This window comes from Myxocyprinus asiaticus, chromosome 47 (assembly GCF_019703515.2).
Source record: "Myxocyprinus asiaticus isolate MX2 ecotype Aquarium Trade chromosome 47, UBuf_Myxa_2, whole genome shotgun sequence".
In the NCBI taxonomy this organism is placed as follows: Eukaryota; Metazoa; Chordata; class Actinopteri; order Cypriniformes; family Catostomidae; genus Myxocyprinus; species Myxocyprinus asiaticus.
The window spans coordinates 15,033,395-15,057,116 of record NC_059390.1 but is presented as its reverse complement, the minus strand read 5'-3'; the positions used below and the strand labels follow the sequence as shown (position 1 = coordinate 15,057,116).

The 23,722-nt window shown below is 37.5% G+C and overlaps 2 protein-coding genes across 2 annotated transcripts; both read right to left on the bottom strand.

Moving 5' to 3' along the window:
• Positions 1-13: 13 nt before the first annotated feature.
• On the bottom strand, positions 14-17,447 carry LOC127437041 (coatomer subunit gamma-2-like). The gene is made up of 23 exons (XM_051691680.1): positions 17,336-17,447; positions 16,475-16,527; positions 16,311-16,391; positions 16,159-16,230; positions 14,057-14,136; positions 12,228-12,303; positions 11,907-11,999; positions 11,224-11,310; positions 10,977-11,134; positions 10,754-10,887; positions 10,497-10,564; positions 9,980-10,168; positions 9,606-9,701; positions 9,092-9,335; positions 7,913-7,988; positions 5,812-5,915; positions 4,952-5,077; positions 4,641-4,709; positions 4,140-4,451; positions 1,174-1,271; positions 946-1,084; positions 679-777; positions 14-498 (listed from the first exon to the last, which is right to left on the bottom strand). Exons 1-23 carry the CDS (start codon positions 17,370-17,372, stop codon positions 368-370), a joined length of 2,622 nt encoding a protein of 873 aa, XP_051547640.1. The 5' UTR covers positions 17,373-17,447; the 3' UTR covers positions 14-367.
• A 669-nt stretch (positions 17,448-18,116) lies between these two features.
• Positions 18,117-21,648, bottom strand: LOC127436719 (urocortin-3-like). Its single transcript, XM_051691035.1, has 2 exons — positions 21,398-21,648; positions 18,117-20,755 (listed from the first exon to the last, which is right to left on the bottom strand). Exon 2 carries the CDS (start codon positions 20,744-20,746, stop codon positions 20,303-20,305), a length of 444 nt encoding a protein of 147 aa, XP_051546995.1. The 5' UTR covers positions 20,747-20,755; positions 21,398-21,648; the 3' UTR covers positions 18,117-20,302.
• Between the last annotated feature and the right edge of the window lie 2,074 nt (positions 21,649-23,722).

Below are 23,722 nucleotides of genomic sequence, written 5' to 3'. Positions count from 1 at the left end.
CAAAAGTCCTACATGTTTTTGCACTGATTTATTTATCAATGAAACGGTGTATAATAAGCTTAACATTCCCATATAACATGACAACATTATTATTGTGAGATCTCTTCCACATGATCAAAAGTGGCACAATATTTAAGAAATCTCTCAGATACAAAACTAGTAATGGGTCAAACATAGAAACCGGCCGTTTCTGAGGAGTCATAAGAGGCATAACTTTCACAAATTTTGTTGTGTCACAAAGACGGTTTGGAAGAAGTTAATACAGATAGTCCACATCAGCAGACAGAGCTACTATATAGATATATATAAAAGGACATTGACCCGGATTGATTGGCATGTGACCAGGTCATGGAATAAAATTGTACATTTAACCCACGGATGCAAGGATGACGTCGACAACGCTTTCCTCTGTGCTTCTAACCGTAACCTGCATAGTGACACCATCGGCCAAGGCCAGCCGCGACCTCACCAACACATCATGACATCCCCTAAAAACACCTTCAGAATGACACATGAATCCATTAATTTCTGCAGTAAGAGAAAATACATATTTAAGACACCCTGAAATTGCATTTAAAGGTGAAGTGTGTAATTTCTGAAACACTTCCACCTTCATGTGAGACAACGCCCATAACAAAATCTAAGTCATCCTCACCAAATTGCATAAACAGTACATACCAGCTAGGAACAGAACGTGAGAGTTTTTGTTTTCAGGAACTTTGTCTGAGCGTTCACAGGGCTGCATGCCTAAGAAGCTGATGATGTTATTTACAGCCTCTGTAAAGACAAACAGAAGATTTCAAGAGATGACGATTTCACATTCTGTTAATGCACCTCCTGCCGCAAAACCACTGTCATATCAAACACATGTAATATGCAAGTATTTTTATGGTATAAAATGTCAAATGTTTAAGCTTATGCCGTGAGGATATAAACATCACTTACCATCTAAAGTTCGGACTGTGGCCAGAGCAAATGTTTCTTCCTTCTCAAACTCGTCTCCGATCTCCTCCCACGCTGCACCAAAGTTTGGCTTTAACACCTTCTGTATATGGTCAGCTACTGTCACCTCCAAATCTTCCAGCTGGGTGGAAATGAGAGATTGAGTGAGGATTGACCACACATACATTTTCCTGTATTAGTTTTCTAGCAGTGCCTTTCAAATTCACGTACCACATATTCATCATCATAGCCATCATCGTCAGGCTCTCCTGTGTTCGGATCACAGTCCCGGACTAGATATTTCATCGTACAGCTGAACGTGCAAGAGACTGAGACATAAAAATACAAACAAAGGTGCAAATTAAGGAAAACTTGAAAATATTTTAAGTTTGTAAACACAACATTAAGAACAGACTGAACATTACACCCATATTTCTAGCAGTTTTAACATGCAAGGAATATTCAGGGTTAAAAACAAATGAAGCTCTATTGACAGCACCTGCGGCATGCTGTTAATTACCTAAATTTTGTACAAACAAAAAAAGTGTTGATGCTTAGTGTTTACAATAGAAGTCTATAGGGCAAAAATACAATGTTTGCTCCACAGACTTACATTTTTGTACCCGTGTTAGGTGCAGCCCTATGCTCTACTTCATGAACGCTAAATCCATTTTCATGGCAGGGCAACATGCAAATGGGTGTGGGTGGGAGGGCTTGCACTATCTGTGGGTGTATTTATGGGAGGTCCATGTAAATGAAGCGGCGCAAAATGCAATCTGCTATTTTAGTTAAAAACTGGTCATTGTGCTTTAGACGTATAAAAACCACATCTATTCTCAGTGCCGTCTAAACTCAGTGTGTGCATTTGCAGCAGGATCTTTCAAAGTGCATGTTCAAACTCTAGAATTACAATGGCACAAAAAATGTTGTTCCCGATAATTACAGTTATCCCCTTACACCCTGAAGGAATTTTTACCTGCTCAGACTTTTGCTACAACACAACACAAAACAAAACATTAACTTTTCTATTATTATTCAGTTTGACAAAATACCTTTTAGACAGGAAGTATGGATGTTCAAAAAATTTACTTTAGTGTTGTTCTCCAACATGTCAACTATACCAGGAAAAAACTATACCAAATTTGTTGATAGGACAAAGCAATCCAAAGTTATAGCATATGGAGCCATGGTTTCCAAGGTGGCCTTTTATTTATCAAAGTGTCCAAAAAATCTCTCCAAACCATAATTCATGTGTTTTATTGAACATTAAAACAGAATAACAGAAAAATGAATACAAATATTTTTTTTGTTTTTATATAGCTAGATAGATAGATAAAAACTTAATTATATCAACTACATCCCATATGAAACATTTCACCTCACTTTGGCCCATAATTCCATCACTCCAAAAATGTGCGTTGAGTCTATGTGTGTGCACTCTGATTCTATTATTGACCCCACACTGAACACGTGGATTGCCCAAATATGGAATCTGACACTCTCTAGAAATCCAATGAGAACGATCGGACACATCTATGATGTGAGGGCTTGACTGATTCAGTATCACCTGCTGCATGTTGTGATATGTCATTCTCTTTTCTATGTGTATTTTTCATGAAGTAATAAACCAAAATGTGATGGAAAGGCTCTTTATAATATTTCTGATAAATACATTTGGATTTCACACACTAATACTCACAGTAGTTTGGTCTCTGAATGAAACAAATGTGCTCTTTATATTCTACTAATCAAGACCTTTTCAAATATAGATAACACTTGGCTGTGTGATCTTTAATCTCTTTTACAGTTTTTTTAAGATGATTGCTGTGATGGCTAATTTGTGATTTTTATTATTATTATTATATTTTAAATGGAACAGTTCTAATTTATCAGCAAATTTAAAAGCAGTATTTTAGAATTGGTCAGACCAGCTATACTCATTGCAAAGATAAGAGTCTACGCTTTAAAACGACACCTAACTTGTGCAAATCAAGCAAGTGGTTGAGTAATACCATAATATTTTGTTTTTCGTGATCAGCGCCCCCTAGGTGAATCGGTACCGGGTTGCTCGGAGTTTAAGAGGTTAATAATAGCCATGGTGTTGTATGTCAGTAGATCAATATGTTTAATTCCACTTGCATTTTTAATAATTTAGGAGACATTTAAAAATGACGTAAGACATAAATGGTCAATATTTATATTGTTCTATAGGGGGCCTGTGTAGCTCAGTGAGTAAAGACGCTGACTACCACCCCTGGAGTCGCGAGTTCGAATCCAGGGTGTGCTGAGTGACTCCAGCCAGGTCTCCTAAGCAACCAAATTGGCCAGGTTGCTAGGGAGGGTAGAGTCACATGGGGTAACCTCCTCATGGTCGCGGTGTGTTCAAGTGGTTCTCGCTCTCAATGGGGCGCGTGGTAAGCCTCCACGGTGTCATGCACAACAAGCCACGTAATAAGAAGTGTGGATTGACTGTCTCAGAAGTGGCGGCAACTAGGACATGTTCTCTGCCACCCGGACTGAGGTGAGTAACCGTGCCACCATGAGGACCTACTAAGTAGTGGGAATTGGGCATTCCAAATTGGAAGTATATATATATATATATATATATATATATATATATATATATATATATATATAAAAAGTATATATATATTTGTTCGCTAGCTTCTAATGTCTTATGAATGGGCTGTCATTTATATTGCTTGCGCTTTGTGCACACATATTTGTAAACTCACATACGCCTAAGCTTAGTGCATACTTGCATGAATATACCAAAACTTCACAGCCATGCCCACTGACTTTGCGTTTATGGCATATTGCATAGCACTGTGCTTAAGACATAGTGGTCTTAAAATAGGGCCCTGTAAGCGACTTGCTGTCAACACTTTTTTTGTTTTACATACTGTGCGCTTATATACACAGGACTTGCGACAATTTCATTTTTTATTGGGCCCAATAAATAGGCTGTACCAAGGAGGACCTTAATGGGGCCCACCCTTGTCACAGGGCCTGGGACAGCCTTACAAGTCAAAATTATTTTCTGTGTTAATCGACATCATGTCACAACCCTAACCCTGTTCATGTGATTCGCGCAAGTGTGTTTCCGATAGAGCTTCACTTGTATTTAACCCAGAACATTCCATAATAAACCCCCAAACAAACAAAACAGGTGTTTTGTGCTGCATTGTCTGTCTGACCTGCTGTGGGGTCATCCTCGGGTAACCGAACCAGGCTGTAGCAGGAGCCGGGCTGGCTGTAGGGGAGGCTGGTTGCAGGTACGTAATGCAGCACCTCGTAGGCTTCTGATGGCTCCATCTGAACCAGAACCCTCTGCAGCAGCTGGTCGTTCAGCGTGTTGGTGCAGTCGAACTGGAAGATCATGTGATTCGCGAAAGTGTGTTTGATGCACCGCACCACATACTCTGTCTCTGCTTCTGTCAGCTGAACCGGCTCAGACGACTTGAAAAGGGGACCCAGGTCCTGGAATTCTGGGATGGCTGCAAGTTGTTCTGAGAGAGAAAAGACAAATGGAAAAGAGAGAAGGAGAAAAATCAGTGAGGTTTATGATGGATCAAACACATGGTACATTGATCGAGGTGACCGTACCAGTTGATGTGTGACAACATTTGCTTGGTGTCAGCAACACACCAGTGGTATAACGGTGCCCCACACACATTGTTTGACTGATCACGTTTTACCTTGGTAAATGTCTTGGCGTGAAGGTGCAAGCTTTTCAGGTAGTTTGCTTGTTGCCACTGGTGCGATTTCTGGCAAAGAAGAAAAAAATGGCAGTGAACTTGTGCAGTCTGAGCAGTTGAGTAATTCTGTTTTTATGACAAAAAGGTTAATGACATAGGAAGATTAACATCTAATCTGAGGCCAAACAATGGTGTAACGTAAACAAGAACATTTCAAGCGAATACGTGATTGTGAAAATATCTTGCGTTGATATGGATTATGTTGAGTAATGTTCTAGTTAAACAATGTGGAGATCTAACCATCTCTCTACCTGTTTTCTGTTCTGTGATGGGTGCGGTTGCCAGAGGAACAGTCTTCATGTCAAACGGTTTCTCCGAGGGCTCCAGGGTGTACTGGTGGAGGGACTTCTCCAGTCCAGGAACGGACACAGACAGACCTGTGAACAATCCGTTCAACAACCATTGTTCAACCAAGACATCTTTAATGTGCACACCAATCTTAAATTACCATAAATTTATGCAGGAAAATGTATTCAACCATGTCAAGTACAGTACTGTGCAAAAGTCTTAGGCACATAAGATGTTTCACAAAAGCATTTGTCTTAAGATGGTTATTTATATCTTCAGTTTTAATGTGTCAATAGGAAATATAAATGTTAGACTCCCAAACATAACTTTTGCAAATAGAAAAGATTAGAACAGAAGAACAGGGAGCCCTGCAACAGATATCATGGCCCCCACAAAGCCCCCCACTGAACATCGTTTTAGTCTGAGATTACATAAAGAGACAGAAGCAATTGAGACAGCCTAAATAGATAGAAGAACTGTGGCGAATTCTCCAAGACGCTTGGAACATCCTATCTGCCAACAACCAAGAAAAACTGTGTCCAGGTGTACCTAGGAGAATTGGTGCTGTTTTAAAGGCAAAGGTGGTCACACCAAATATTGATTTAGGTTTTTTATGTTTACTGGACTTTGTATGACATTAAGTGATAAATGACAACTCATTATGCAACATTTTTCACAAGTGCCTAAAACTTTTGCACAGTACTGTAAATCAGATCAGGTGCAAAAAAAAAAAAAAAACAAAAAAACACTAACCTGAATCCTTAAACATCCACAACAAAATACTCTTGAATTTCAAGACAACCTCTATAACACAAACCCTCACCATTGAAGATATAAGCAGCATTCAGGGCCTTCTGTTTCTGCTGAAGGACGTTCACGTAGAATGTGGCTCTGTCTCTCACCTCATCATCACTGTCCACCATGCACCTGTCAAAAGACACACACTTAAGTAAATCTGTATCTTTAAGACATTCCCCTGGGCAATATTTGTGCTGAGCGCTTTATCAAAATAGATCGAAATCACAATATGACCCAATGAAAACCACAAGGGCTGTGATTTAAATAAGTAGTTTGAACGTGCTGCCCGCTGTGCTGCGCTTTTGTGTGCAAATGTTTTGTCTGTAGTGTGCAGTACTTTCCTAAATACATGTACAGTAAACGGGGTCATTGTATTACATGTGTTTTCAGTGGTTTCAGAGCGGTTCCGTGCCCGATACACACAAATTCTATATATCTGGAGCACTGAGTGACTGATGTGCTCCGAGTTCCATTCGGTTTGCTAACATGCGCATTATATTTACAGCGCTCCAAATTACTTTAATTGCACATTTGCATAATGTCACATACCTCCATGTTTGGCCGCAACAATTTACTATCCAAATCTAAAATAACCCCATGACACCGGGTTTTATTTGTAGACAGAAAGGGAGATGAGAGCATTTTACTGCATTAAAAGGCTGTTGTCAATCCTACTGCAAACAACAGAAACATTAGTTCTATCAGGAAGACTCGCAGACTTGAGTGAAATTTAAGATGACATTTATTTGATGAATATAAAACAGAAATATAATGCCTCTCTTTGGCGTAAGCCCCGTCTGGCTCAGAACCGTCATATCCTGCAGGAGATAGGAGGCAGGGGCGAGGAGCCTATCCCCGTGCAGGATGGGACTCAACTTGTGGTGGTGGAGGTTGCCGTGTTAGCACATTGAAACAGCAATGTGATAGATTGTGAGCAGACTTATAAAGCAATGGCTTACATGTGATTGGCTAGGAGTTACCTAGCTAATGGTGCGATGATGTACAGCTGCTAGTCTTCCCGCTAGAACTACGCTGTGCTTACTTTTCCTTCAGTTTTCCACCATAATAAAAGCTTTATGGTTTACGCATAGCAGTGCCACAAGCAAGTTAAGAAATGATTAAAAGAAACAAATTACTATAGAATAATGATTCATAATTTATAATTTTTATAATAATGTATTTAATATATAATATATATTTAATATATTAATATTATTTCTTAACATTGTTATTACTGTATTACAATAATATCATTTTCAAGTTGAACAGGTTTCAAAAAATTTATGAAAAGTGAGGCAAAATTTGACAAAACAAATATACACATCGGACAGATGCAATGTGATGGGGTTTTTTCCCCCATTTCACTGATTTATTTATTTAGTTTGGTTCTTTTTAAGAGGACTCGAGTGTAAATATTCTTTCTAGATCAAAATAATCACAATTTAATGCGTGTCCAAATCTTTCAGCCCTAGGCAATATAAGGGCAAAAATGTGTTTGTAAAAAAAAGTAATGAGAGGTCCTCAATGTCAGGCCATCAAAAGAAATTTGATGCAATGAACCAAATGTATATATAAAAAAAAGATTTTATTTATTTCAATCCACAATTAATAATTCCTGAGATGTGAAAATAAAACTAAACAGGCACCACTTGTGACTTTCATATGTAAAAGTGAAGATTTAGAGTAAAAAATGGACTAATATTTTGATCTGTTTCTCACCCACACCTATTATATTTTGTGAAGATATGGCTTGATCCACTGGAGTCTTATGGATTACTTTTATATTTCCTTTATGTGATTTTTGGAGCTACAAAGGTCTGGCCACCATTCACTTGCATTGTATGGACCTACAGAGCTGAAATATTCTTCTGAAATTCTTTGTGTTCTGCTGAAGAGAGAATTTCCTACACATCTGGGATGGCATGAGGATGAGTAAATGATGAGAGAATTTTTATTTTTGGTCGAACTATCCCTTTAACAAGCTCTTCCTCCGTCTTGTGGTGATTGGAACGCCCATTCACTACGGTTTTGCATTAATCGCAAATGAAAAGTTACTCAAACAATACCAGTATATCGCCCCCCACCACTATTCCCTTCAAACACACTTTCTATCAGCGGAGGCATACCTCTGCATAAGGACCAGTACACTGGGCAGCAGGTCGTCGTTCTGAGCCCCAAACTTCGCCAGTGCACTGACAGCGGCTTTGAAGAAAGAAAATGTGAGAGGAGTGTCACAGCAGAAGTTAGTGAGTCTAGTAAACTCATTAGTGAGTTTATGGAACTAGGTTAATATTACCACCCCAGATTAAAATGAATAATACTTGCAGTCAGACTGCAAGTCATCTTGAGGTGAAACACAAGGTTAGAGCCCAGGATGAAGGTCATGCATGATTACTCATTCTCGATTCAGATTCACAAGCTCTTGATTCAATGTGATTGCGAATTCAATGCGATTCAATATCGATTCATATGGGTTTATTTCAGTTATAATGTCCCTTTTGCTTTTACATATAAAATAAATGATCTTCCAGCTAATGCTGTTAATTATACAGTACAGGGGACCTTTTAACGGGGTACATTAGGAAAATATTAATTTGACTAATTATATATTATTAAATGTCATCATTTGTCACATTTTGGCTTTTTTTTTTTTAAATGAACAAATAGCTGTATTCATTCAATAAATATTATATTTCATACATTATTTGTGTTATGTATTTGTTACATTTCATAATTTGTACTATATATATATATATACATATATATATATATATATATATAGATTTGTTGAACACGTGCTAAAACCGGTACTGTCTCTTTAACAAAAAACTGCATTTCTGTTAACAGCCTTTAAATGAGTGCATGTTAACTAGAGAGGACTCGGATGGCTTTATCTCATCTGTGCGATGCATGATTAGATGTAAAAAAAAAAAAAAAAAAAAAATTCTGTTATTTTTGATCAGCAACTGACTGTAAAGAACAGAAAGGGTATTAAAAGAAACTTTTCAATGACAAATGGGTTGCGTGGATCTCGTCTTGGACACACATTACACTTTTACTCTCAACACACTGTGAAAGGATCTCACTGCTGAACACTTCACAACTAAACTACACAATTACTGGTGAGTGAAACTTTAGTCACTTTAGTCGTATAGCGCGAAATTTGGTTACAAATGCGAGTGATTTCCTCTCGCTGTAGTGGAGGGTCGCACATTGAGTGAAAGATCGATCTTGTGATTTAAGAATCAATATCGAGATCAATCAAATGAAGAAAACAATACTTTTACCCACCCCTAATTACTCACCAGCCCGCACTGCCTCACTCTCCAGCACCACTCGGTTGAAGATGAAGCGGATATATTTGGAGGGCGTGGGGGTGCGCGGCCCCTCCTTCCCCAACAGGTGGAGAATCTTAGTGGCCAGGACGGTGTGTTCACAGTCCTCGATAAATTCACACAAGTGGGCCAGGCCAGTCTCCTTACTCTCTGGGTTCTCCTCTATGATGCTGATGATACAGTCCACGATGGCTCGCTTGTACTCAAAACCACCCTAGAGAAGAATGGAATAAAATAAAAAAGTGAAAATTCGTATTTCTTACTTATTAATAATGTTTAAAAAATACAGCATGATCTACGTCCATGAATTCTGGCACTAATATATAACATAATTAAGCCATGACTTAAGAGGTCTGAGGAGTATCAGAGAAAATCCAAACTCAACACACACTGCTGGTCGTGTGGATTAGCACATTAAACGTATTATGACCGAGACAGATTACAGTGTAACAATAGAGGAAAGGACGTCCTTAAATGAACTTACATCATCTCTCAGCATGTTGGAAAGGAAGTTCATCATCACGCTGTGCTTCCTGGGATACTTTTGGCACAGGGCGCTAATGGCCTGGACCACCACCACCTGAAACATAAACATTGTTTAGCTCTAGGAAAGAGAAGTATAACACATATATTCACTTCTGACAATGTTCCTGAAATAATTCAGTATGCCAGAAAGTCATATAGGTTTATAAATTAAAGAATTTTCATTTTTGGGTGAACTATCCCTTTAAGGTAATGCTTTATAAGCATTTAGTGCAGCAGCAACTGGGATCAAAAACATACACTCTCTAGTACAGAATTTATAAGAACAGATGTTTGTTCTCTGATCTGACCAAGATTTCTGTCAGGTTCAGTCACCTTAAATTCATCAGAGATCTCAGACACAAAGGACGAGATCTGCTTCATGAGGCGGTCCACGCTGCTCTCGCTGCCGGTCTTCAGCAGGGTGGTGATGGCCAGGGTGGCAATGCTGCGGTTGGAGTCGGTGATCAGGTTCTCCAAATCTAGGTTACACGCGGTCACCGCTGACGGATGCTTCATCGCCACCTGTGAGCACAGAGGAAAAGGCATTCCTTTTCAGTTTGTTAATAATGAAAAATATTAGTATTTTGGCTATTGTTTATAATAACAAAGTGCCAAAAAAGCAAAAACTAGTACATAAAATAGCATGTTCTTTGGTGCCCCCATTTAGTAGGTAGAGATACTGCAACTAGTTGCATTTGTGTTTATGTATTTCGTAGATTGATTTTTGCAAAGTGACTTCAAGGTATACATTTGATCAGTATGTGTGTTCCCTGGGAATCAAACTACCATGCTCTACCGAATGAGGAACAGAAAATTAAATCCTACTCAAAAGACAAAAGGTAAAACTGACCTTATTAAGAGTCCGTACAGCTGCATATCGCAGGGCTGCCTTGGGAGAGCTGCAAAATAGCTGGAGAACTACAGAAAGAGAAAGACAAATCCAATTTTAACATCTAGTTTACATTGGCAGACACAATTATCCATTATCCATTCATTAACATGGTTGTGTTCCCTGGGAATAAAATCATTGAGCTAAAGCAACACTCAAGATTTAGATGTGTGTGGAGGTGTTAGAAAGCAAGAATAGAGACTATGTAAGAGACTAACCTGACACAGCAGGAGCCAACTCGCGGGCGGTACAGTTGGGCATGTGAACGATGGCGGAGGCGGCTTCATAAACCACCATCTCATGTTTATTCCTTAAACAGTTCTCAATGAAGTCAAACAGTGGGCTATCATGCCTGTTAAACCAAAATACAAAGACTAAAGTTTACTTAATTTAAATTATGCCTCTGCATTAATAAAAGAGCCCAAAGTCCAGGACACGTACCCTCCCTCTGTTTCTTCCAACAGTTTACTTGCAATGCGAATCATCATGCAGTATGCAAATGGAGACTTAAGACCAGACTTGGTGAATTTATTGAGCATCTTGGTCACAGCCAGGCGGTCATTCTTCCTCAGATGGTACAGAAGACCCAGAGCATGGTACTGTGGAGTGAGAGAAAAAGATTCAATAATGAAAGACGGAGAGCAAGAGAGACAGACAGAATAAAAGGCAGTGGGTGTGTCTCACAAACCTGCACCATGATGTTATCACTTGAAGCTGCCTCTTGAGCTTCATTGATCCAGCGTTTCACCACATCAAAGCTCATCTTCACCATGTGCTGAAGAAAGGAGAACAAACACAGGGCGACATTATCCAGAAACCATCACGCTTAAAATACATTCATGACCTTAAAAGAATAGTTCTCCCAAAAATCAAAATTCTCTCATCATTTACTCACCCTCATGCCATCCAAGATGTGTGACTTTCTTTTTCTGCAGAACACAAAAGAAGATTTTCTTAAGAATACTTCAGCTCTGTAGGTCCATACAATGAAAGTGAATGGTATCCAAAACTTTGATTCTCCAAAAAGCAGATAAAGGCAGCATAAAAGTAATCCATATGACTCCAGAGGTTTAATCCATGTGGTTTAATAAAACTTTAATATTTCTCACATGTGATTTTTCACGTGTTCTTTTACAAGACATGGATTAAACATCTGATAAAGTATGGATTACTTTAATGCTGCCTTAATGTGCTTTCTAGAGCTTCAAAGTTTTGGTCACCATTCATTAGCATTAAATGGGCCAACAGAGCAAAAATATTCTGAAGAAAGAAAGTCAAACACATCTGGGATGGCACGAGGGTAAGTAAATGAAGAGAGAATTTTCATTTTATAGTGAACTGTCCCTTTAAACAATCAGTAATTTATCATACCAGTGAGGAGACCAATGCAGAGCTGGAGACACTGGGCACTTTGTCCACGATGGCCTGTTTCATGTATCTTTCAATAGCCTGCAGCATGGTGGTCTGATGGAAAAGATGGAACAGGTCACAGTTACCATACTTCCATAATGGGACCATTACCAAGGAATTTGGAAATAAATCAATGATACAGAAAGGCTGCAGCAGACATAGTCAGAGACATGCCATTACCTTAGTGTGGTTGAACGGTTTACATACAGTTTGTTGCTCACCAATAACAAATTAAAATACTCCTGTGCACAGACAAATGCAGATCACACAGTTATGACTCACATCAGTGATCCTGCAGAGAGCTCTGATCGCTGGGCCTCTGTACACATCCTCTTTACCAGTCATGTCCTTAGTCAAGCTGAGACAAAAACAAAACAACATTATATATATATATATATATATATATATATATATATATATATATATATATATATATACATACACACAGTTGTGCTCAAAAGTTTGCATACCCTGGCAGAAATTGTAAAATTTTGGCATTGATTTTGAAAATATGACTGATCATGCAAAGAAAATGTCTTTTATTTAAGGATAGTGATCATATGAAGCCATTTATTATCACATAGTTGTTTGGCTCCTTTTTAAATCATAATGATAACAGAAATCACCCAAATGGCCCTGATCAAAAGTTTTCATACCCTTGAATGTTTGGCCTTGTTACAGACACACAAGGTGACACACACAGGTTTAAATGGCAATTAAAGGTTAATTTCCCACACCTGTGGCTTTTTAAATTGCAATTAGTGTCTGTGTATAAATAGTCAATGAGTTTGTTAGCTCTCACGTGGATGCACTAAGCAGGCTAGATACTGAGCCATGGGGAGCAGAAAAAGAACTGTCAAAAGACCTGCGTAACAAGAAAATGGAACTTTATAAAGATGGAAAAGGATATAGAAAGATATCCAAAGCCTTGAAAATGCCAGTCAGTTCTGTTCAATCACTTTATAAGAAGTGGAAAATTCGGGGATCTCTTGATACCAAGCCAAGGTCATGTAGACCAAGAAAGATTTCAGCCACAACTGTCAGAAGAATTGTTCAGGATACAAAGAAAAACCCACAGGTAACCTCAGGAGAAATACAGGCTGCTCTGGAAAAAGACGGTGTGGTTGTTTCAAGGCGCACAATACAAAAATACGTGAACAAAAATGAGCTGCATGGTCGAGTTGCCAGAAAGAAGCCTTTACTGCGCCAATGCCCCAAAAAAGCCCGGTTACAATACACCCGACAACACCTTGACGCCTCACAGCTTCTGGCACACTGTAATTTGGAGTGACGAGACCAAAATAGAGCTTTATGGTCACAACCATATGTGCTATGTTTGCAGAGGGATGTGTGAGGTCTAAAGGCACGGGAATCTTGTGAAAATTGATGGCAAGATGAATGCAGCATGTTATCAGAAAATACTGGCAGACAATTTGCATTCTTCTGCACGAAAGCTGCGCATGGGACGCTCTTGGACTTTCCAGCACGACAATGACCCTAAGCACAAGGCCAAGTTGACCCTCCAGTGGTTACAGCAGAAAAAGGTGAAGGTTCTGGAATGACCATCACAGTCTCCTGACCTTAATATCATCGAGCCACTCTGGGGAGATCTCAAACGTGTGGTTCATGCAAGACGACCAAAGACTTTGCATGACCTGGAGGCATTTTGCCAAGACGAATGGGCAGCTATACCACCTGCAAGAATTTGGGACCTCATAGACAACTATTACAAAAGACTGCACGCTGTCATTGATGCTAAAGGGGGCAATATACAGTATTAGGAACTAAGGGTATGCAGACTTTTGTACAGGGGTCATTTCATTTTTTTCTTTGTTGCCATGTTTTGTTTTCTGATTGTGCCATTCTGTTATAACCTACAGTTGAATATGAATCCCATAAGAAATAAAAGAAATGTGTTTTGCCTGCTCACTCATGTTTTCTTTAAAAATGGTACATATATTACCAATTCTCCAAAGGTATGCAAACTTTTGAGCACAACTGTATATCTGATATGAGTGGTCATATCAGCAGCATGAGCAAATATGCTTTATATTTTGTATGTTTCAGTAAAAACCTTAAAATGTTACCATAGTACTAAAATAGCTTATCACCTGCTTGTGACAATGATCACATCCTCTGAGATGTTGGCCATCTCCTTTATGGTCAGGTAACACATCCTCCTCAGTGTTTGCTATAAAATGTTGGAAGAAAAAATGAAATTGTCATTCAAAAATAAATCTCATACCCTCAACAACATGCATATTCATGAGTCAATGACGTAGCACGATTTATTTTATTGGGTAACAGTGAGGTACTTACAATGGAATGGGGCCAATTTTTGGAGAGTTTAAATGCAGAATTGTGAAGCATATAATTTTATAAAAGCACTTACATTAAATCTGTCGAAACTCATGTATTATTTAAGCTGTAAAGTTCTTTATACTGTAATTTTTACAGCCATTTTTGGGATTTATGTTTTGTTGACTACATCATCATATAATTTTACACAGGAAAGGTAAGTGATTATCACACTAAAATCATGTTTACATGCGTATTGATCATGTGGCTATACTTTTGAAAAAGTGAGTATTTTAATGTTCAAAAATTGGCCCCCGTTCACTTGCATTGTGTCTCATTGAAAACCAGATTTTTGCTTTTTTTTTAAAGAAAGAGGGACGAGTCAAAATTTATTTTTGTGGTAATCAATATTATGCAACAAATGCTGTCGATTGAGCTTAACTTGTATTGAACCTGGAACATATCTATGAAAAGGTTTTGTTCTGAAACACTTGACCGAAATGTTTCTCATGATCTTAAAAATCTTTTGATCTGAAGGCATATGCTTAAATGTTTGAAATTAGTTTTGTAGACAAAAATATAATTGTGCCACCATATTAATTTATTTCATTATAAAACTAACATTTTTTTAAAAAACAAAAAGTTTGGGGGGCCTGGGTAGCTCAGTGGTAAAATACGCTGGCTACCACCCCTGGAGTTCGCTAGTTAGAATCCCAGGGAGTGCTGAGTGACTCCAGCCAGGTCTCCTAAGCAACCAAATTGACCCGGTTGCTAGGGAGGGTAGAGTCACATGGGGTAATCTCCTCGTGGTCGCTATAATGTGGTTTGTTCTCGGTGGGGCGCACGGTGAATTGAGCGTGGTTGCCGCAAGTTTTTGAAATTGATCACTTGGACCAAATAATAAAGAAAAGCAGCCAATAAGTGCCCAACATAGATGGGATCTCCTTCAATATTGTTTAAAAAGCATCCCAGGGTGATACCTCAAGAAGATGGTCGAGAAAATGTCAAGAGTACATGTCTGCAAATTCTAGACAAAGGGTGACTACTTTGAAGATGTTAAAATATAACACAGTTTTGATTTATTTTGGATTTTGTTTAGTCACAACATAATTCCCATAGTTCCATTTATGTTATTCCATAGTTTTGATGACTTTACTATTATTCTGAAATGTGGAGAAAAAAAAATTATAATAAAGAATGAGTAAGTGTTTCAAAACTTTTGAAAACATTGACAATAATGTTTTCCAATGGGATAAAAATGAGAAATCTTTCCAAAATCTTGTTTAAAATATGCGTCGAGTTTGTGTATATATATATATATATATATATATATATATATATATATATATATATATATAATCACACATACACATGTGTGTGTGTGATTGATATATATATATATATATATATATATATATATATATATATATATATATATATATATATATATATATATATATACACACAGTGCATCCGGAAAGTATTCACAGCGCTTGTAGCATCATACTCAAAGACTTGAGGCTGTAATTGGTGCCAAAGGTGCTTCAACAAAGTATTGAGCAAAGGCTGTGAATACTTATGTACATGTGATTTTTTCCATTTTTTTTATTTTTAATAAATTTGCAAAGATTTCAAACAAACTTCTTTCACGTTGTCATTATGAGGTATTGTTTGTAGAATTTTGAGGAAAATAATGAATTTAATCCATTTTGGAATAAGGCTGTAACATAACAAAATGTGGAAAAAGTGAAGCGCTGTGAATACTTTCCGGATGCACTGTATATACACACACACTACCACCTTCATATAAAAATTAATTCTCTGCACAAACACACACACTATTAACATTAAATTATTATCAATTCAATCACTTATGTATTAATCAGTTAACAGAGCTGTAAATAACGTTTCTTACATCATTAGACTGGAACAGTCTTGTCATAGCAAAGAAAGCTTCAGTGGCCTCTGTGGTTCCAAAGTGTTCACCCTGTAACAAGGAAAGTGTAAGTCTCCATTGAGAGCAGCAGAAAACTGACACATTAAAAGCTGCCAGATGTGACCACTGACCTGGTTGAGCAGGTAGATGATCTTCGTCAGGATGTGCAGACATCTTCTTGGATTGATGGGAGTTTCATTGAAGATCCGAGCCTTTGAAACAAATACTCATTCAAATCTAGAGTGTCCATAAATGTGTCTGTGAACAATCTACTTTTAAGATGCCTCAAACTCACCTCCTGTAGTACAGCACTCTTCTCCAGATGCTGAAACGGGTTCGAGCCACTTCCTAAATATCATCACAACAGAGCATCAGACACAGCGGTCATCTAACCGAATCAAGACTATATTCAGAAAAACTAAAGTTATATCGTGCACATAACGGCATTTCTTAGCAATCACATTCGGAAGAATGGGAAAGAGCGACATCTATGTGTGACTCGCAGCCCTGCATTCAACATTTCAAACGGAAATATTAGTCACATAAATTAAAAGCATACTTTAGGGGAAAAAAAACAAAACAAACAAAAAAAAAAAAAAAACAATAAAAATAAAAACTTATAGTCTGCTGTTACAAGAGTGAAAAAAAAATCCGAAAAGAGAATACGTTCACTTTAGCCATGTATATAATTGTGTCTACCTTAAATTAGAAATTCCCGTCGAATATATGAAAAACAAGGCTTATTGAGAAAACAAAACAAAACAAAACAAAACAAAACAAAACAAATGTTGTTGTTGATGAATCTTCTTTCTCTTATATTTAAACGTAACCATATTGTCCGTATAAATAAACACAGCTGTTAGCACATTAACCTTGTACAGTACATAAACTCATTTCACTGGTTACTCCAAAATCAAACATCTGCTACTGGTTAATCTTCCACTCAAAGACAGAATTACGTATAAAAGTGAGACATGCACATAAAATGTAGTGTTAACTAAGAGTTATATTTCATTTGCAGATGTTGTGCAGTGGCCTGCAGACGCTCATCCGTAGCAAAACAACTAAGATACTTTCAGCCACGGAAAAAAGCTATGTACAACATATTGATTTTATAACGTATCAGTGTGGTTTTAATGATGTTTAATGATTTTACCCGACTCCTCGTCCTTCTTGTCGAATTTCTTGATCATTTTGCAGAATGTTGGAAAGCAGTAAACGAGATGATCAGTCAGTCGTTCACGCTTCTTCCTCCATGTCAACCAGTATGACGTGTATTGTGAGCTGGCAGGTTTGAAGATGGCGCCCACCCTGATCACACTTCAAAATAAAAGTCTAAATTTAAAAGTCCTGAAGGCTTTCTCTGTACTAAAATTCTGCTTCTTTTAAATGTGTGAAACTGTTTATATATATATATATATATATATATATATATATATATATATATATATATATATATATATATATATATATATATACGAAATTGAGTCTATAAAAAGGTATATACTGTATTAATATTCAGAAATTATGGAGGGCTCATTGCAAAAATGCCCCCCAAAAATTCTAAATGTGGGTGAAAAAAATTACACAGCAAAAATTATGCTGTTTTTATCTGTAACATTTAATATATTATATATAAAAATATGAGCTGATGTTGATTTACTTTTAAGGGTAAGCGGTAGGCTAATACATTCTCAGTCTTGAGAATGAATTTATAAATTTAAGGATTTTACATAAATGGATGAGACACAGTTCATGTTTTATGTGGTTCGAAAAAAAATTGCCCCTGAAAAAAATCAAATCGCCCCTTAATGTAAAAGTTCATTTCTGACACTGAGATACTGTATATACTGTATATATATAGTACTGTGTAAAAGTTTTAGGCACTTGTGAAAAATGTTGCATAGTGAGGATGTCTTCAAAAATAATGCCATAAATAGTTTTCATTTATCATTTAATGTCATACAAAGTCCAGTAAACATAAAAAAGCTAAATCAATATTCGGTGTGACCACCTTTGCCTTTAAAACAGCACCAATTCTCCTAGGTACACCTGGACACAGTTTTTCTTGGTTGTTGGCAGATAGGATGTTCCGAGTTTCTTGGAGAATTCGCCACAGTTCTTCTATCTATTTAGGCTGTCTCAATTGCTTCTGTCTCTTTTTTGTAATCTCAGACTGACACGATGTTTACTGGGGGGCTTTGTGGGGGCCATGACATCTATTGCAGGGCTCCCTGTTCTTCTGTTATAATCTTTTCTATTTGCAAAAGTTATGTTTGGGAGTCTAACATTTATATTTCCTATTGACACACTAAAGATGAAGATATAAATAACCATCTTAAGACAAATGCTTTTATGAAACATCTTATGTGCCTAAGACTTTTGCACAGTACTGTATATATATATATATATATATATATATATATATATATATATACACACATACACACACACACACACACACACACACACACACACACACACACACACACACACTGGTCAGCCACAACATTTAAACCACCTGCCTAATATTGTATAGGTCCCCCTTGTGCTGCCAAAACAGCGCCAACCCGCATCTCAAAATAGCATTCTGAGATGATACTCTTCTCACCACACTTGTACAAAGCGGTTATCGGAGTTACCGTAGACTTTGACAGTTTGAACCAGTCTGGCCATTCTCTGTTGACCTCTCTCATCAACAAGGCGTTTCCATCCACAGAACTGCTGCTCACTGGATGTTTTTTGTTTTTGGCACCATTCAGAGTAAATTCTAGAGACTTTTGTGCATGAAAATCCCAGGAGATCAGCAGTTACAGAAATACTCAAACCAGCCTGTCTGGTACCAACAATCATCCATGTGATTATCTAATCAGCCAATCATGTGGCAGCAGTGCAGTGCATAAAATCATGCAGATATGGGTCAGGAGCTTCAGTTAATGTTCACATCAACCATCAGAATGGGGAAAAAATGTGATCTCAGTGATTTGGACCGTGGCATGATTGTTGGTGCCAGACTGGCTGGTTTGAGTATTTCTGTATATCATCTCAGAATATATTATGAGCTGCAGGTTGGCGCTGTTTTGTCTGCACGAGGGGACCTACACAATATTAGGGACTGTTTATTAGAATTTGGATTTTTAATAGGCCTAGTCATTTTTAATATTTGTCCTATTCCAATGCTCTGTTGAGTTTTGTATATGAAAAAGAGAATTTTAACATCACGTGAAACTAATCCCATATTTCATACATTCACTTGACAGAGATAATAGGCTAATGGCAAACACAGAATCTGTCTATGCAGTTTTTTATGTGTAATACAAAGAAATGATCTGTGATCACATCAAATGCTTCGAATGGACTTTTGATTTAATTTGCTTTTCTTTATCCACAAAAATAAATAAATAAATAAAATAAAATATTATTATTATATTCAGTACAAAAATATTCAACCATCGGCTAATCAACCCAAAGTTTTCAGAACGTAATCATCCTCAGACATATGTAACCCCTCCAGTCGTGTATCTTAATCAATGAAAAGGAGTAATTTTCAGTAATAATCACGTCAACTTTCATCTGTGAATAACAGACTTGGATCACATATGTGTGTAAATGAATGGGGAGTCATGAAAGAGAACTGCGGAATATGTCGCATTTCCCTCTGATCCGCAATTTGATCCTCCAATCATATGTCCCTTTGAAGTTTGTGCTTTGAAATAGACAAATAATTATTTTCAAATGTGACGAGTCCCACTGCAGTAATAAGCCAATTTTAAAATAATACCCTTCTTAATAGAGTAAATTAATCCATCCATGAAAATATGAGGGGGGAAAACTTTCAAATTGACATCTTTTAACCAATCTGACAAGAACAAGCTTGTTTTCTTACATCATTTGACTGTGCGTTTTCGTGGGTGATAAATGCAAACCCGTTGAAGACACTTATTTTCATATTAGACTACAGTACTTTCAGTATTGCTATTATTACTGAAAATTGCAATTGCAGTATTGTTATGCAACTGAAAAAAACAAACACATTTATTACAATATTAAATTAGAGATAACATGCCTCCGTTGGTCACAAAAACACATGTGCTAAAGTCAAGTTAGTGACATCAATGACAGTTCATTTTCTCTTTCCAATCTGCGCCAGCAGGCGCGCGTTGTCATCCGCCTTCGCGCGCAGGTTCTTGGCTTTGGCAATGTTGAAGAGGATGTTCATAATGTTGGTGGGAACATCGAGGGAAAGAGTGACCTGACTGCGTCTGTCGCTGTTGGCACTGTTGCGGTAGAGTTTACTCCTGAGCTGCGTCTGGCTCAATAATCTGTATTTGGACGCGGGTACCGTCCTCCTCTCGCGCGGCTCCTCAGAGGAAAGCGCGTGCGCTGATTTATACAGCAGGTTTACACTGTCCTGCAGGGAGTTTGTCGGTTGTCCGTTACCATTCGTCTCGGAGAACACCTGGTTGTTGCAGAGAAAGTTAGATTCGGGGTCGTACGTTGATAAGCAGAGGCTTGAAACCGGTGCGCAAAGAAGTGCCATAGCGAGGAGGGTTCGCGCGAGCCACATTGTTTTGCCCTGTTGGAGACGCATGAGAATATATACAATTCATTTAATACAATACAGCGTCATGAAGGCAAGCATTCCTTTCAAATGTGTCAATGCGTCCTCAAGTTGGACTTTGGAGAAACATTTCGTGCGTAATGACTACTTGATGCTTAATAGCATTTCATTCAGATGTGTCAATGCACCCTAGAAGTGACTTTTGGAGAAATATTTTAGTGCGTACTGCGTACTAATTGTCTGATGCTAAAAAAAATTAAAAATAAAATAAAATAAAATAAAATAAAAAAATTAAATTGATTCAAATGTGTCATTGCATTCTAAAGTTGGCGTTTGGAGGAAAATATTCCTATGTAAAAACAACCGTATAGCCTACTGAAAAGCATAACATTTAAATGTGTCAATGCATCCTAAAGTTGGCGTCTGGAAAAACAGTTTCGTATATAAAAATGACTTCATACTAAAAAGCATTACATTCAAGTGTCAATGCATCCTTAAGTTGGCGTGTGGAGAAGTATTTCGTGCGTTAAATGAGTTGATTTAAAACTTTTCTTGAAATAATCTTTGTAAAATAAATTGACATTTGCACGGAGGAGTTACAGTTCTAAGATACCATAAACAAAATATACAGGGTTGCAAAGGTACTCAATAACTTACCAGCACCGTTTGGATGAGGAGAGTTTTCCGAAGTGATGCGCTGTTAGGACGACCAGAACTTTTGGATCTTGGATTTCAAATGTTATTGAAAAGGCGAGCAAGTCAACAATTTAATAGCGTCAACTTAATGTCGCATTGAATCATAAGACAGATTTAGTGAATTTGATATATCTCCCTGGTTGCTCATGGAGAGCGCGTTAATATCCGCTTGGACTGCATGCCTATTGGATGTGGATTCATTTAGTATAAGCCCAATTACGCTGCAGTCGTACGCCAGCAATAACGTCATATGTCATCTATACTGGGATCCTCCCGATAAAATGAGGCAGTGATTAATGCGCTCGTGCACCCAAAGCGAGTTTACTGTCACCATATTAAAATACTTTGTGTTTAATGTTTGCTGGACTTGACTAATGAGTTATAATGATAATAAGGCTTTTAAATCGGCAGGCATACTATCACAGATCTTCAACTAGGACATTCAGCACCTTGGATAGCTCAGCAATAATTCCTCACTCTGCATGTGCATAAAGCCATTTATGAGACAAGACTTTCCAGGTCTTTTATGTTGTTTCCTTAGACCATTTCAAATCTTGTGTCTCTTTTTAGCCAGCACAGAGAGTTAATTGCTCTGCAGTCTGTGACTATGCACTGCTCATAAGTTTGACTTTAATGAGTTTTCGTCCCACCTCCCTACCTTTAATGATTGATTTGTTTGCTATCAAGTGCTCTGAAGTTTGGAGGCCTCATTAATGATCACCTATAAACATTGCTAACAATGTGCGTTGGGCAGGATTATAATGCATTCATTCCACGTGACGTTAAAGGAAACTCATTAAATCTTTAAAATAACAGCCTACATTTTAAAGGAGGTGTAAAGGGCATCTGTACTCTATAGTGTACAGCGTGAAGTTCACTCAGGGATCCCCTAAGACACACTGTAAAGGGTGTCCTGTCCTATGACTGGTGCCTTAGTCTTCTCTATGTGTTCTAAATTTGACCACGGTCTGATACACAGCCCCCTACAGCTGGGACATATGTAAAGAACGAGAAACATTGGGATGCAAACAGGGAGCAGCTTGATTCAGGATTATATAAGACAGAACACAGTGAATGTGAAAGGTGTGTAATGCTGTTAAAAGTGGAAAAAGAGATGAAAAGTGGTATTGGGGAAACTAAAGAGGAGTAAAAAAAAAAAAAATATGAATACACAAACACATATATTCAAATAAAAATACACGTACACATACAAGCCACCCACAAATGCAGCTAGGCAGTCCCACTACACTGAACGTGCACACACACACACACACACACACACACACACACACACACACACACACACACCTTCACTGCCTGCCCCCAAGGAGACACTGTCCAGACACGACTCGACAAACATGGCTGAAGAAAAGGCAATATGGTGGCATTTATACACACCACAGAGCCAAGCTCAGAGAGCAAAGTCCAAAATCAGAGGTCACGAAGTGAACATGCTCTCACGCACACACGTTTAACAAACATTAACCCACCCATAGGGGTCATATTCACTTTATAGCCCATTCAAATATATTTTTAGTTCTTTGTTTTATTGTCTCACGAATTAAAAAAAAAAAAAAATCAGGTTAAACTGAACCATTAGTGCAAAATGGTGAACCATATGGTAAGCAGTATTTCCAGTTTAGACCAGGTCATAAACACATATAGTTAATTATCATAATAGTGCATTTCCTCTTGGAGGCATCTATGGTAACAATTATTTGAAAAAGAAGTTATGCCATATAAGAAATATGTAAGTAAGCATATATCGCTACAACAGTGCAAAAATGTGTGGTGCTATCGAAGTGAAACGCAAACATGATGTAGATGAAATATTTTGTGAACAATTGTTTCTGCCATATACAGTTTTGATTAAAAACAATATATATATGGTATGACAAGTCATTTTAGTCGGATGAATGTCAGCTGACATTAAAAATTAGCACGTTTTCTTCTCAGGATCCAGAATCTGTAAAGAGAAGGAAAATTCAACTGAAGATTTGGCAATAATACGAATTATTTAAATTCTGACAGCAACTTTGAAACCACAGAGCGCAACAGTGCCTGCCCACTTTTTCAGCTGCCTTGGTTCCGGAAGTATTTTTCCCATTTATTTTTGTTACATAGGGATTAAACTAAATAAAATCAGTAACACTTTGCAAAAAGGTTCCATTTGTTAACATCAGTTAATGCATTAGATATCATGAACAATTAACAATACCTCTTTTTCTGCATTTATTAATCTTTGTTAATGTTAGTTAATATAAATACAATTGTTCATTATTAGTT

Excerpts from the sequence above, each read along its gene's own strand:
- LOC127437041 (XM_051691680.1), bottom strand. The coding sequence starts at position 17,372 with ATGATCAAGAAATTCGACAAGAAGGACGAGGAGTCGG. Across the intron at positions 10,169-10,496 it reads CTGTACGGACTCTTAATAAG|GTGGCGATGAAGCATCCGTC; the intron begins GTCAGTTTTACC and ends CTGTGCTCACAG. Across the intron at positions 9,702-9,979 it reads AGATCTCTGATGAATTTAAG|GTGGTGGTGGTCCAGGCCAT; the intron begins GTGACTGAACCT and ends TTTATGTTTCAG.
- LOC127436719 (XM_051691035.1), bottom strand. The coding sequence starts at position 20,746 with ATGTGGCTCGCGCGAACCCTCCTCGCTATGGCACTTCTTTGCGCACCG.